Here is a 16,011-nt window from a genome sequence, read left to right as displayed (position 1 = left end):
ACGAAATTTCACTAAATGTATGATTTATATTTTCTATATATTACAATAAAAATCTACTAAACCGATCAATTTCACAGTTTTTATTAACAAATTATTTTAAAGGAAAAGAAAATTGTCAAACACATGCTTCCATAAAGATTACTGATTGCTTTTTAAATCTCTCGTTAGAAAGTTAAAAAGTGTAGTAAGGTAAGTGGCGACACCTGTTAATAGATATCCATCAATTGAAATACTTTTTTCAAATAAGATTAAATAAAATAAAAATTATTTATAGTTATTTAAAGTATATATTTGATAAAAAAAAATTGATATTTAAAATATTTATGAATATATGCATTAACAAAATTTAAAGTAATAAATTTAGATTTTGTATAAATCATGAATTTTTGTTCAAGTTCTCATTTGACGGTAAAGTAGTTCATCGCATAGCCGCGAAAAATTTAAAAATTAAAAAAAAGAAAAAACCAAAATTCTTATGAGTTATTATTTTAATAATTTCAATCTTACATAACATACTGGTTTTTGCATCCCAATATGAAAAATTTAATTGACCGAGAAATCAACTACCAAATCGTATCATTCTGATTGATTGATTGATTGGTTTTAAAAGTTGACACACAAGATCAATTATTAATGCACATTAGGGATCCTATAGGAGGGATGCGCCATGTACATTGCTGGGGGACCGGAACTCGATTTTGCGCGCGAATGATTCAAACATTGAAATAATTATGAAATAATGAATTGCATCAAATACAGAAAAAAAAATGAACTATATTTAATGATAATTAAAAATTTATATTAAAATAGAATAGGTTACACGAAAAAATTATTATAAATTCAAGCGGTCCCCCAAAATTTTCAGCCAATGGCATATGAGCTGAATATGAATGGCGCATCCCTCCTACAGGATCTCTAATGCACATTAATTATATTATATCTGTTTTATATATAATTTCATTAAAAAGGAAAAAAGAATGCTATAGTATATATATGTACTATACTGTAGTAAATGATCTATATATATAGGTAGTTGTGTGATTCAATATATATATATATATACATATATATATATGTGAGATAATATATTACTACGCCGAAAGCAGTACCATTCGTTTACAAGTCGTGAAATTTGAAAGTCGTGTATTTGCAGAGGAAGATAATCCAAGTGACAAATAGAATAATAACGCTATTCTAAACTACGTGAGTTCTTCATTTGAACTGTATCAAAACGATAACCGGAGCTTTCTATCTTATAATACAAATAATTTCAGCAATACAAGCAATTCAGATTACTTAAGTGATTCATATACCATCCCACACTCGTCTTGTATAATAGACTCTTAATAGATAGTTTCTCGCAATTCAAGGTTTGATATCTATATACATATGATTATATAATACGATAAACCTATTAAATCACTTTTACATTTTTTTTTTTTTTTACAGATAAAATGTTTCTCACGATTTTGACAAGTTTTGTTTTATTATTATTTATATTACACTGTTATATAAAATATAGAAGGGAAGGAAGACTTCTTAATAAAATTCCAGGACCAAAAGCATATCCCATAATTGGAAATATACATCATATGCGAGTTCCCAATGGTAAATTATTTATAATTAATTTTTATTCGTAAATTTTATTTATTTTTATTCGTTTAATTTTTATTAATAATTTATACCAGTTCTAATGTAGAATCTTTTTTTCTTTATTCTTACTTTTTAGATGAAATATTAAAGCAATATTGGAAAATTGGTGATGAATTTTATCCTATATATAAAATATGGTCCTTTTTGTTCTCATCTGTAATTTTACTTCATCCGGAAGATATTAAGGTTGGTAAGGATTATTAAATTAAAAGTTCACAGTTCAATCTTTTAAATGAAAAAAAGATAAATATTTTGTTACGATTGTAGATATTCATGACAAATAAAGAACTTACAACAAAATATATGCCATACAAACATATGCAGAGTTGGCTATCTACTGGATTGCTTACAACTAATGGAGGTAACAAATTTGATTGAAAAATTATATAAATATTCGAATAATAATGAATTTTTTTACTAAACAGATAAAAAATGGCAAAAACGACGAAAAATGTTATCGCCTGTCTTTCATGTAAATATCATGAAACATTTTCTCGTTTCATTTAACGAGGAAGCTGAATTTCTCGTAAGATCATTAAAAGAACAAGCACAAAACAAAGATGGTTTTGTCGTTAAAGATTTGTTAGAACTTATTACGAAACATTCTTTAAATATAATATGTGGTAAAGTGAAATTACATTATTACAAATTTGTATATCTTTAAAAACAATAAAAAAAAAAATTAATTAACACAAATTTTATTGATAGAAACGATATTGGGTATTTCATTAAAAGAAAAGGATCAACTTGAATTTGAATATCGTAATGCTGTTCATGCTTATGGAAAAATTACAGCATATAGGTAATATTAATAATTAAAATTTAACTCATATTATAATCAGAAGAATTTATTTAAATGAAACAATTATCTTTTTATCAGATTTTCTAGACCTTGGTACCATTGGGATATTTTATTCGCTTTATCAAAAACAGGTCGATTGGAAAAGAAATTGTTGAAAACGTTGCATGGTTTTTCCAAAACTGTATGTCATTGACTTTTTTTTTTCTTTTGCCAAAAATCTATAGATTTGAACGAACAAAAAAAAAATGATTATTACATTTATTTTAGATAATTGCAGAAAGAAAACGTTTTCACGAACAAACGAATTGGATACATTTACAAAAGTTCAAATTAAATCAAACTAATGAAGAAAATGAAGAAATTCTTGAAGAATTAAAGGATGATAATAATAAAAGTATTATTCAATTTTTATTATATAAATTAATATCGATGTTAAAAAAATTCAATAACAAATTGAATTACAGGAACAGGATCTAAAGGAAAACTTTGTTTGTTAGATCTACTTTTAGCTTCTTATTTAGACGATAAACAAATTGATTATGATGGAATTCGCGAAGAAGTTGATACTTTTACATTCGCGGTAAATTTAAATAGAATTATCATTTCACATTTATAATGATAATGAATAAATGATACAAATATTTGTACAGGGTCACGATACTACAGCCATGGCATTGTGCTTTGCATTGAGTCTTTTTGCAAAACACAGAAATGTTCAGGTAAAACATATGTTTAATTCAAAAAAAAAATATATAGATCAAACGAGAGATGTATTTTAAATATATATATATCAATTTATTTATTAATCATGTGAATTGATTTAATTATAGGAAAATATAAGACATGAAGTGAATACGATTATGCAACAAGATGATTGTAAATTGACGACTACGATACTTAAAGATTTTTCATATTTGGACAGATGTATAAAAGAATCACTTCGTTTATATTCAAGTGTACATACTATAGCACGTTATTTAGATCAGGATTTACAACTGAGTATGTAATATTACTTCATATGTGTGTGTGTGTGTGTTACATTTTTTTTTTTAAATATCAAATAACACGAATAACATTGTTAATTATTTTGATAGGTAATTACGTAATTCCAGCTGGAACAAATTGTTTAGTGAGTATATGTAACATACACAAAAACCCAATATATTGGCCAAATCCGGATATTTTTGATCCAGACAGATTTTTACCAGAAAATGTGAAAGAACGTCATCCATACTCGTACATTCCGTTTAGTGCAGGAATGAGAAACTGTATTGGTAAATGTTACATACAAAAAAAGAAAAAAACTATCGAATTTATCGTTATTAATCGTTTTGTTATTTAATAGGTCAAAAATTTGCAATGCATGAAATGAAAGTATTAATAGCATATATTATACATAATTTTCATTTGGAACCGGTTGACGAACTCGATGATGTTAAGATAAGTGGAGAATTAACTTTGTCTCCATCTGGACCACTTCATATTAGGTTTATTCCTATATAAGGGATACCTTAAAAAAGAATAAAACACAGTATGATAAATATAATTAATTAATTTGTATATTTTATTTTATTATTTGGATCAATAAAATAATGGTAATTAAAAGTTTTCGAGAGTGTTTTAATGCAAATTTCAAATATTTAGAAAACAACAACAAAAGTAATATAAAATATTATAATAATATTATATAATTTTATTACAACAATAACAATATAATATCATAATATAATTATATTATTATATAAATAATATTAGGTCGAGTCATAAGTAAGTTCCGATGCGGCTATGTAGAATATATTTTTCGTATTTACCTACTATAAGTCACCGAAAAAAACGGATTTTCGATATCACTATATAGATGAGGATTCAGTTAGTCTTCTATCAACTTTTTTATGTAGTCAATGTTACATTTAACCGTTTTTCTTAACCACTGAAATAAATAGTAAAAAGTGCATATTCGACATGTAATGCTTTCGGAATTGAAACAAGGCAATATAGCAATAGCACTAAGGTGGCAACTGAAAAATTATGCAGCGTATACAGTGCAGAACTGATAACTGATAGGGTAGTCAGAAACTGGTTTGTAAAATTCCGCTCTGGAAATACGATCTTATAACATGAACCGAGTGTGGGACGTATTTCTGACTTTAATGAACCTTTTAAAAGTAATATTGGAGCAAAATCCAATAGATAAGTTCAACAATTGCAAAGAGTGCAAAAAAAACTTCATGAAAGGTTTCTTCCACTTATCAGTCGCAGAAACACCATCTTTTGTTTTATAAAAAATGGAAGTAATTTATGACTCGACCTAATAATATTATATTAATTAAGAAAATAAAAGAAACTAATTATTATTATAATATTAATGATAAGCGGTCTTTTGCTAGTTTTTACTTTCAATGGAATGTTTAACACATACAAAAAATATATATTAAAAATTATACCGAAAGTAGAATACCATTGACCAGGTCTAACCACGAGGAAGTAACCGCTTCTGAAGACCCAAGAGGGATGTGCATCCTAAAAATGCAAACCATCCGAATATAATACAAAGGAAAGAATCTAGCTCTAAGGCCCCACCTTAAGAGTACCATTCAAAAAATCCCCACCAGAGAAAAAGATCATATCAGAGAACAAGTTTGAATACCCAAAAATATAAAATGACAAACGAAGAATTCAACCCTGAATGGAATTCCAATACCATCGATGATTCCATGAAAAACTAACACACCTTAGAAGAATTTCAATATATGCACATATGTAAATTACAAGTTTTAAATATTTTATACTTAATAATTTGTAATTTATCTAAAATAAAATATAATAAAAATAAATATATATAATAATAGACAGTACCTGTAGAAAAAAAAAGATATTAAATGCTACCTGTAGAAAATAAGAAGATATTAGATGCTACCTGAAAAAACAATTATAATACTTCAGTTATTTTATATTATTGTATTCTACTTTATTTTATTCTATTTCATTTATTTTAGTGCACTGTATGGGGTTACCCTGCTGCTCATTTTTTTGTAAAAAAATTATAAATGCAGATAATAAATTATTGCTTGACCAATCCTAACAAAAAAGCATTCAATATCCGAGATTCTTTCCCACCACCTCATAACAAAACCATTGTCCAATAATCCTAAGATTTCTACAATTGGTCAGGTCATTTTCTTTTTTCTACTTCGAGGAGAAGGGAGAAGGTATTTAGGGCGTCTTTAAAGGGAACAGTATAGTCAGTCTTTATTATTTCCTCGACTATGGAACTTTAAACATCTTCAACTAAAATATTCATATCCAGTTAGTAATAAAAATGAAAAAGAAGTTTAAGTTCTTACCAGTTCTTAGTCAATTTTTGTGTATTCAATATTTGATATTTGTTTTTTAAATAAATTTAATCAAAATCATGTGATTTGTTTAAATAATATTTGATACCGAAAGGCAACGATTAATTGTTGTTTCGTTGAATTTTGTAGAAAACATAGGAAGAAGAAGAAAAAAGAAGAAGGATAAAAAAAAGGACTTAATAACATATTTTACAATGGCGATGTCAAATGCACATCTCGAAGTTTTTGCTGATCTTCCTAATTATCTTGAAGAATATCCTGGGATAAAAGAAATCTTTGAAGGTTTTCCAGACGCTACAGTTTATGTTTATGCACTTTTAATCACTACAGACAACCACCTTGATGTACTTTCACATGCACCATTAGAGGATAACGGTCGATTGAGTATCAATAGTGTTATGGCCACATATACAGAAACCCTAAAAAATATAGGACAAGGAAATGATCATCCTGTAGAATTTGGCAATGAATGTAAAGAGTTCTTGTTCAATACATTCAGATATTTTCTGAGAACTTTTCCACGTAAATTTGTAGTAAGTGCAATTAAAATAATAAACGTTCATATTGTAAAAGCTTATATAACAGGTTTGAGGAATAGAGAATTAAAGAGGAATCTTAGATTAGAAGATCCGAAAACTTTACAAAAAGCTATAGAATTTGTTAAACTAGAATATGAGAGACTCAATCACTATTATCTACCGAGAAGAAGAATATTAAGGCCTACTAATGATGAATGTTCTTATTGCACTGGTCATGCAATCCATATTTACGATTGTCCCTTAGCAGGTCTTAAACCATTTCAATTTTGCACTGTTAAACACTTCTAATAATTATATATATATATATTATAATATACTATAAAAATTCTTCGTAAGGTTTAATTAAAAAAACAAAACAAAAAAATATAATAAAAATATTCTAATTATATTAAAAAAAATAAACAGTTTTTTATATTAATTAATTGTGTTTAATATAAGATTATAATAATAATAATAATGAGAATACGTAATAATTTTTTATTTTATATTAATAACTGTGCGTATGTATACACCATTAAAAACAAAGATAAAACTCTCACTAATTTCTTTTTAACTACGATAATATCATGTGACAGTCATAATATGTTCATTTTTTAAATATTATTCAATTATTATTCAATTACTATTTAATTATATCAAATTAATTGTATAGTAATATGTAATTGTAATAGTATTATTAATTATATAAAAATAATCTTTCAAAATTCTTCTCTAAAGAATCCTTGACTAATCCCAATAAAACTGTATTCAATATCCGAGATTCTTTCCCACCACCTCATAACAAAACCATTGTCCAATAATCCTAAGATTTCTACAATAGTCAGTTCTTTTTCTACTTTTCTATTTCGGGGAGAAGGGAGAAGGTATTTAGGGCTCCTTTATACTTTCCAACTAAAATGTTCTTACCCGGTTAGTAATAAAAAAGAAGAACAAGTTTTAGTTCTTACAAGTTCTTATTCAATTTCGTGTATTCAAATATTTGATATATTTGTTTTTTAAATCAATGTAAACAAAATCATATCAACTGTTTAAATAATATTTGATACTGAAAGGCAACAATTAATTGTTGTTTTGTTGAATATTGTGGAAAGCACAGAAAGAAGAAGACAAAGAAAAAAAAGAAGGATAAAAAATATCATGTGGGCAGATCACACATGTTTGAAGTAAACCCTTCGAAAAGCTAAGTTTCGAAAGAATGAGACAAATGCAGAATACCAGGTGTAGGATAAATGTTGGGTTGTAATTTTTTAAATATTATTATTATAATATTGTTACCACTTTCAAAATATATTTTACGTTATATTAACATATAATACACAACATATTAAACAGTAGACAAGTTCTCAATTGGAAGAAATTGCTTCTGGTAACTAAAAAATGTATGCTAACTAAACACCTCTCTGCATACAAGAAATGCACAAACGCCTTACGTCGAACTCTTTGAAACTTCCCTAATAATTTATCACTGCAGATTTTCATGAAACTGGCGTTAATATTCAGATAAGAGACACATAAATAACAATTCACAACAACATATTGCAAATAATTTGAATAGAAAATTTAAAAAAATGATACAAAAGTAATCTATTAGAATTATGCTTGTTAGAATAAGTAAAAAGGATAAAGAGAGATATAAATTGATTAGAAGCTATTTAATGAAGTCGAAAGGTTTTTTCCGAAAAGTAGTGAGGTTTTTTCTGAAAAGTAGTGAGGTTTTTTCCGAAAAGTAGTGATACGAATGAGCCACAAAAGGAGAAGATGGTATATAATTATCTGCACATGAATCACATTTCACAACGACTTTGAAACCTAGTCCTCTTGAATTAGCAGTGTCAAATTCAATATTTCCATCACACGTTTTACACTTCACAAAATTTGAAATAGCAGCAAACACAACAAAAAAGTGCAAAATGCGATATTCGATAGTAGGATCCTGAGATACCGTCATATCAATATTCCAATTCACCAATATTCCGGCCAATTTCAGATTAAAAACACTCTTCCTTTTTGTTGGTCGAGATTTCCGTAAATTTTCACTACTTCTCAATTCTCGCAAACCCTTTTTTCGATCCATTTTTAATGTAAAAAAAATAAAAACAGCGCTTATAATATTGATAACGATGGAAATAAATACGTTTGATATAGTCGAACTTTCGGGCTACACTGACGAATTTACACCATAAAAGGCAACGAAAATTCGTTTCAAAACCAATTCTAGTCTTTTACATGAACGCTATGAACTCAGGTATACAACCTTTTTCATATAACAATAGACTGAAACGGAGAGAGGGTCGAGCGCGCCAGATGCGAGACTAGCCGGTTGTTTACAAAACGGAGCCTTCTCTTTCAAGGCTCACATCTCAGTTAATTTTGTTCGGATCGACTTCAAACTTTCAGGATATATTTTCAAATATTACTACTTCAAAAAAATGAAAAAAAAAAAAAAAAATCGATTTTTTAAAAGTTGCAAGTAGGGGTAACCCCTTAATTAGGCCTCGTAGAAGAGTCTCGTAAACAAGCCTCTTTAAAAAGCCTCGTAATCGAGTTTCTTGTATTTACGAACTTTTCTATTTTATTGAAAAATTAGTATAAATTTCCTAAATGCGCAAACATTATAATTAAAAAACATGTCTTTGGATATTTATAAAAAAAGTATTCTACAATGTTGTCTAATTCTTTTTCTCTCATGTATCTTATAATCAATTTTTTTTTTGTAAAATTTTGCAGACAATACAATTATTTTCATCTATATATTTCATAATCATTAATAAGAATAATATTTACGAAATAAATAATTTAATATTAATTTTTCAATAAAATTGAAACATTTTTAAATAGAAAAGAAATGACACGTTTGGTAAAAAAAACATACCATGCACCTTCTTTGCTTATGTCGACCGTCGGTTCGTTTGGACCTTATACTTTTGTCGCATACCTACGTGCTTATCCTCTGTTTATTCTTTTACCCTTCTATCGCTCCTACCTACAAACATTTCGAGTATCGAAAGAATATGTGTGTTTACGCTTTGTAGTATGCAGTCGCACTCAACACACACATATACAACCAGGAGCGATAACTACGAAGCATAGCATAAAGAGGAGACCGAGAATAGGAAAAAGTGTATAGCTATATTCCGTCTCATTCCCTCGCAGCCTAAATCCTATGTTTGTCTCTTTTTCTCTCATTATTTAGTATGGCAGCCGTTTCATAGCTTCGTTACATAGCTCCGTTTCCGTTTATTTACTTTTCGGATCACTCCCATTCTAAAGAAGTTTTCACTTCAAAATATGTTAAAAATTTTACCGAAAGTAAAATACCATTGCCGAGGTCTATCCACGAGGAGGTAACCGTTTCTGAAGACCCAAGAGGGATGTGCATCCTAAAAATGCAAACCATTCGAATATAATACAAAGGAAAGAATCTAGCTCTAAGGTCCCACCTTGAGAGTACCATTCAAAAAAATCCCAACCAGAAAAAAAGATCATTTCAGAGAAAAAGTTTGAATACCCAAAAATATAAAATGACAAACGAAGAATTCAACCCTGAATGGAATTCCAATACGATCGATGATTCCATGGAAAACTAACACACCTTAGAAGAATTTTAATATATGCACATACGTAAATTACAAGTTTTAAATATTTAATACTTAATAATTTTTAATTTATCTAAAATAAAATATAATAAAAATAAATATATATAATAATAGACAGTACCTGTAGAAAAAAAAAGATATTAAATGCTACCTGTAGAAAATAAGAAGATATTAGATGCTACCTGAAAAAACAATTATAATACTTCAGTTATTTTATATTATTGTATTCTACTTTATTTTATTCTATTTCATTTATTTTAGTGCACTGTATGGGGTTACCCTGCTGCTCATTTTTTTTTGTAAAAAAATTATAATTGCAGATAATAATTTATTATTATTATTATTATTATTATTATTATTATTATTATTATTATTATTATTATTATTATTATTATTATTATTATTATTATTATTATTATTATTATTATTATTATTATTATTATTATTATTATTATTATTATTATTATGACAATAAAAAGAATATAGAGGAAAAAAGAATACACCAGCAAATACAAAAAGAATACACTTTGATTCATAGAATATTTTACCTTTCCCCACTCTAATCTATTCCAACAAATAAAATTTGTTAAAAACGTTTACCTGATCCATCAATTTTTAGGAATCCTTCTATGAAAATGTTTTAGAAAGTTATCACAAAAGAAAATGAGTACATATATACAGATATACTAAACACACACACACACACACACACTGACCTACGTCAAGCCCCAGAAGGGTCACACTGACCTATCCAATTCTAACCAAATATGCTTGATCAATTCTTGACCAATCCTAACAAAACAGCATTCAATATCCGAGATTCTTTCCCACCACCTCATAACAAAACCATTGTCCAATAATCCTAAGATTTCTACAATTGGTCAGGTCAGTTCACTTTCTACTTTTTTATTTCAAAAAGAAGGGAGAAAGTATTTAAGGCGTCTTCGAAGGGAACAGTATAGTCAGTCTTTATTATTTCCTCGACTATTGAACTTTCAACATCTCCAACTAAAATATTCGTACCCGGTTAGTAATATAAATGAAGAAGAAGTTTAAGTTCTTACCAGTTCTTAGTCAATTTTTGTGTATTCAATATTTGATATTTGTTTTTTAAAATAAATTTAATCAAAATCATGTGATTTGTTTAAATAATATTTGATACCGAAAGGCAACGATTAATTGTTGTTTCGTTGAATTTTGTAGAAAACATAGGAAGAAGAAGAAAAAAGAAGAAGGATTAAAAAAAAGGACTTAATGACATATTTTACAATGGCGATGTCAAATGCAAATCTCGAAGTTTTTGCTGATCTTCCTAATAATCTTGAAGAATATCCTGGGATAGAAGAAATCTTTGAAGGTTTTCCAGACGCTAGAGTTTATGTTGATGCACTTTTAATGACTACAGACAACCACCTTGATGTACTTTTACATGTACCATTAGAGTATAACGGTCGATTGAGTATCGATAGTGTTATGGCCACATTTACAGAAACCATAAAAAATTTAAGACAAGGAAATGATGATCCTGTTACATTTGGTAATAAATGTAAAGAATTCTTGTTAAATACATTCAGATATTTTCTGAGAAAATTTCCACTTAAATTTGTAGTAAGTGCAATTAAAATAATAAACGTTCGTATTATAGAAGCTTATATAAACGGTTTGAGCAATACAGAATTAAGGAAGAGTCTTAGTTTAGAAGATCCGAAAACTTTAAAAAAAGCTATAAGATTTGTTAAACTAGAATATGAGAGACTTAATCAGTATCATCTAGCGAGAGCAAGAACATGAAGACCTACTAATGATACTAATGATGAATGTTTTTATTGCACTGGTCATGCAATCCATATTTACGATTGTCCCTTAGCAGGTCGTAAACCATTTCAATTTTGCACTGTTGAACACTTCTAATAATTATATATATATATATTATAATATACTATAAAAATTCTTCGTAATGTTTAATTAAAAAAACAAAACAAAAAAATATAATAAAAATATTCTAATTATATTAAAAAAAATAAACAGTTTTTTATATTAATTAATTGTGTTTAATATAAGATTATAATAATAATAATAATAATAATAATAGGAATGCGTAATAATTTTTTATTTTATATTAATAACTGTGCGTATATATACACCATTAAAAATAAAGATAAAACACTCACTAATTTCTTTTTAACTGCGATAATATCATGTAACAATCATAATATGTTCATTTTTTAAATATTATTCAATTATTATTCAATTACTATTTAATTATATCAAATTAATTGTATAGTAATATGTAATTGTAATAGTATTATTAATTATATAAAAATAATCTTTCAAAATTCTTCTCTAAAGAATCCTTGACTAATCCCAATAAAACTGTATTCAAAGTCCGAAATTCTTTACCACCACCTCATAACAAAACCATTGTCCAATAATCCTAAGATTTCTACAATAGTCAGTTCTTTTTCTACTTTTCTATTTCGGGGAGAAGGGAGAAGGTATTTAGGGCTCCTTCATACTCTCCAAATAAAATGTTCTTACCCGGTTAGTAATAAAAAAGGAGAACAAGTTTTTATTTCTTACAAGTTCTTATTCAATTTCGTGTATCCAAATATTTGATATATTTGTTTTTTAAATCAATGTAAACAAAATCATATCAATTGTTTAAATAATATTTGATACTGAAAGGCAACGATTAATTGTTGTTTCGTTGAATATTGTGGAAAGGACAGAAAGAAGAAGACAAAGAAAAAGAAGAAGGATAAAAAAATATCATGTGGGCAGATCACACATGTTAGAAGTAAACCCTTCGAAAAGCTAAGTTTCGAAAGAATGAGACAAATGCAGAATACCAGGTGTAGGATAAATGTTGGGTTGTAATTTTTTAAATATTATTATTATAATATTGTTACCACTTTCAAAATATATTTTACGTTATATTAACATATAATACACAACATATTAAACAGTAGACAAGTTCTCAATTCGAAGAAATTGCTTCTGGTAACTAAAAAATGTATGCTAACTAAACAGCTCACTGCATACAAGAAATGCACAAACGCCATACGTCGAACTCTTTGAAATTTCCCTAATAATTTATCACTGCAGATTTTCATGAAACTGGCGTTAATATTCAGACAAGAGACACATAAATAACAATTCACAACAACATATTGCAAATAATCTGAATAGAAAATTAAAAAAAATGATACAAAAGTAATCTATTAAAATTATGCTTGTCTAGAATAAGTAAAAAGGATAAAAAGAGATATAAATTGATTAGAAGCTATTTAATGAAGTCGAGAGGTTTTTTCCGAAAAGTAGTGAGGTTTTTTCCGAAAAGTAGTGAGGTTTTTTCCGAAAAGTAGTGATACGAATGAGCCACAAAAGGAGAAGATGGTATATAATTATCTGCACATGAATCACATTTCACAACGACTTTGAAACCTAGTCCTCTTGAATTAGCAGTGTCAAATTTAATATTTCCATCACACGTTTTACACTTCACAAAATTTGAAATAGCAGCAAACACAACAAAAAAGTGCAAAATGCGATATTTGATAGTAGGATCCTGAGATACCGTCATATCAATATTATCTTTTAGTTTCTTTGCAGACGTACTGAAACTTGTACTTTCCGTTTCGGCCAATTTCGGATTAAAAACACTCTTCCTTTTTTTGGTCGAGATTTCCGTAAATTTTCACTACCTCTCAATTCTCGCGAACCCTTTTTTCGATCCATTTTTAATGTAAAAAAATAAAAACAGCGCTTATAATGTTGATAACGATGGAAATAAATACGTTTGATATAGTCGAACTTTCGAGCTACACTGACGAATTTACACCATAAAAGGCAACGAAAATTCGTTTCAAAACCAATTCTAGTCTATTACATGAACGTTCTGAACTCAGGTGTACAACCTTTTTCATATAACAATAGACTGGAACGATGAGAGGGTCGAGCGCGCCAGATGCGAGACTAGTCGGTTGTTTACAAAACCGAGCCTTCTCTTTCAAGGCTCACATCTCAGTTAATTTTGTTCGGATCGACTTCAAACTTTCAGGATATATTTTCAGATATTACTACTTCAAAAAAATGAAAAAAAAAAAAAATCGATTTTTTAAAAGTTGCAAGTAGGGGTAACCCCTTAATTAGGCCTCGTAGAAGAGTCTCGTAAACAAGCCTCTTTAAAAAGCCTCGTAATCGAGTTTCTTGTATTTACGAACTTTTCTATTTTATTGAAAAATTAGTATAAATTTCCTAAATGCGCAAACATTATAATTAAAAAACATGTCTTTGGATATTTATAAAAAAAGTATTCTACAATGTTGTCTAATTCTTTTTCTCTCATGTATTTTATAATCAATTTTTTTTTTTGTAAAATTTTGCAGACAATACAATTATTTTTATCTATATATTTCATAATCATTAATAAGAATAATATTTACGAAATAAATAATTTAATATTAATTTTTCAATAAAATTGAAACATTTTTAAATAGAAAAGAAATGACACGTTTGGTAAAAAAAAACATACCATGCACCTTCTTTGCTTATGTCGACCGTCGGTTCGATGGGACCTTATACTTTTGTCACATACCTACGTGCTTATCCTCTGTTTATTCTTTTACCCTTCTATCGCTCCTACCTACAAACATTTCGAGTATCGAAAGAATATGTGTGTTTACGCTTTGTAGTATGCAGTCGCACTCAACACACACATATACAACCAAGAGCAATAACTACGAAGCATAGCATAAAGAGGAGACCGAGAATAGGAAAAACTGTATAGCTATATTCCGTCTCATTCCCTCGCTGCCTAAATCCTATGTTTGTCTCTTTTTCTCTCATTATTTAGTATGGCAGCCGTTTCATAGCCTCGTTACATAGCTCCGTTTCCGTTTATTTACTTTTCGGATCACTCCCATTCTAAAGAAGTTTTCACTTCAAAATATGTTAAAAATTTTACCGAAAGTAAAATACCATTGCCGAGGTCTATCCACGAGGAGGTAACCGCTTCTGAAGACCCAAGAGGGATGTGTATCCTAAAAATGCAGACCATCCGAAAATAATACAAAGGAAAGAATCTAGCTCTAAGGTCCCACCTTGAGAGTACCATTCAAAAAATCCCAACCAGAGAAAAAGATCATATCAGAGAGAAAGTTTGAATACCCAAAAATATAAAATGACAAACAAAGAACTCAACCCTGAATGGAATTCCAATACCATCGATGATTCCATGGAAAACTAACACACCTTAGAAGAATTTCAATATATGCACATATGTAAATTACAAGTTTTAAATATTTTATATTTAATAATTTTTCATTTATCTAAAATAAAATATAATAAAAATAAATATATATAATAATAGACAGTACCTGTAGAAAAAAATAGATATTAAATGCTACCTGTAGAAAATAAGAAGATATTAGATGCTACCTGAAAAAACAATTATAATACTTCAGTTATTTTATATTATTGTATTCTACTTTATTTTATTCTATTTCATTTATTTTAGTGCACTGTATGGGGTTACCCTGCTGCTCATTTTTTTTTTGTAAAAAAATTATAATTGCAGATAATAATTAATTATTATTAATATTATTACTATTATTATTATATAACAATAAAAAGAATATAGAGGAAAAAAGAATACACCAGTAAATACAAAAAGAATACACTTTGATTCATAGAATATTTTACCTTTTCCCACTCTAATCTGTTCCAACAAATAAAATTTGTTAAAAACGTTTACCTGATCCATCAATTTTTAGGAATCCTTCTATGAAAATGTTTTAGAAAGTTATCACAAAAGAAAATGAGTACATATATACAGATATACTAAACACACACACACACACACATACTGACCTACGTCAAGCCCCAGAAGGGTCACACTGACCTATCCAATTCTAACCAAATATGCTTGATCAATTCTTGACCATTCCTAACAAAACAGCATTCAATATCCGAGATTCTTTCCCACCACCTCATAACAAAACCATTGTCCAATAATCCTAAGATTTCTACAATTGGTCAGGTCAGTTCATTTCCTACTTTTTTTTTTT

At 27.8% G+C, this 16,011-nt stretch overlaps 2 protein-coding genes across 2 annotated transcripts; both read left to right on the top strand.

The window, feature by feature from the left end:
* Positions 1–1,137: 1,137 nt before the first annotated feature.
* On the top strand, positions 1,138–4,063 carry LOC107072779 (cytochrome P450 4C1). The gene is made up of 13 exons (XM_089169830.1): positions 1,138–1,370; positions 1,450–1,608; positions 1,730–1,839; positions 1,921–2,014; positions 2,079–2,276; positions 2,362–2,455; positions 2,534–2,636; positions 2,723–2,849; positions 2,920–3,035; positions 3,106–3,174; positions 3,286–3,454; positions 3,550–3,729; positions 3,801–4,063. The coding sequence occupies exons 2-13, from the start codon at positions 1,455–1,457 to the stop codon at positions 3,956–3,958; spliced, it is 1,572 nt and encodes a 523-aa protein (XP_089025956.1). The 5' UTR covers positions 1,138–1,370; positions 1,450–1,454; the 3' UTR covers positions 3,959–4,063.
* Positions 4,064–4,185: 122 nt separating this feature from the next.
* On the top strand, positions 4,186–15,786 carry LOC149033311 (uncharacterized). The gene is made up of 2 exons (XM_089169834.1): positions 4,186–8,059; positions 13,247–15,786. Exon 1 carries the CDS (start codon positions 6,003–6,005, stop codon positions 6,633–6,635), a length of 633 nt encoding a protein of 210 aa, XP_089025960.1. The 5' UTR covers positions 4,186–6,002; the 3' UTR covers positions 6,636–8,059; positions 13,247–15,786.
* Positions 15,787–16,011: the final 225 nt, after the last annotated feature.

The sequence above is a fragment of the Polistes dominula genome, unplaced genomic scaffold, assembly GCF_049000335.1.
Source record: "Polistes dominula isolate Pdom_NZ unplaced genomic scaffold, Pdom_raw_medaka contig_49, whole genome shotgun sequence".
Lineage (NCBI taxonomy): Eukaryota > Metazoa > Arthropoda > Insecta > Hymenoptera > Vespidae > Polistes > Polistes dominula.
This window is presented reverse-complemented; position numbering and strand designations above follow the sequence as displayed.

What these genes read in the sequence shown, in the direction of transcription:
- LOC107072779 (XM_089169830.1), top strand. Translation starts at nt 1,455, where the DNA reads ATGTTTCTCACGATTTTGACAAGTTTTGTTTTATTATTATTTATATTA. An exon ending in TTCATCCGGAAGATATTAAG is followed by an intron (nt 1,840 to 1,920) that starts GTTGGTAAGGAT and finishes TTACGATTGTAG; the next exon opens with ATATTCATGACAAATAAAGA. An exon ending in TGCATGGTTTTTCCAAAACT is followed by an intron (nt 2,637 to 2,722) that starts GTATGTCATTGA and finishes CATTTATTTTAG; the next exon opens with ATAATTGCAGAAAGAAAACG.
- LOC149033311 (XM_089169834.1), top strand. Translation starts at nt 6,003, where the DNA reads ATGGCGATGTCAAATGCACATCTCGAAGTTTTTGCTGATCTTCCTAAT.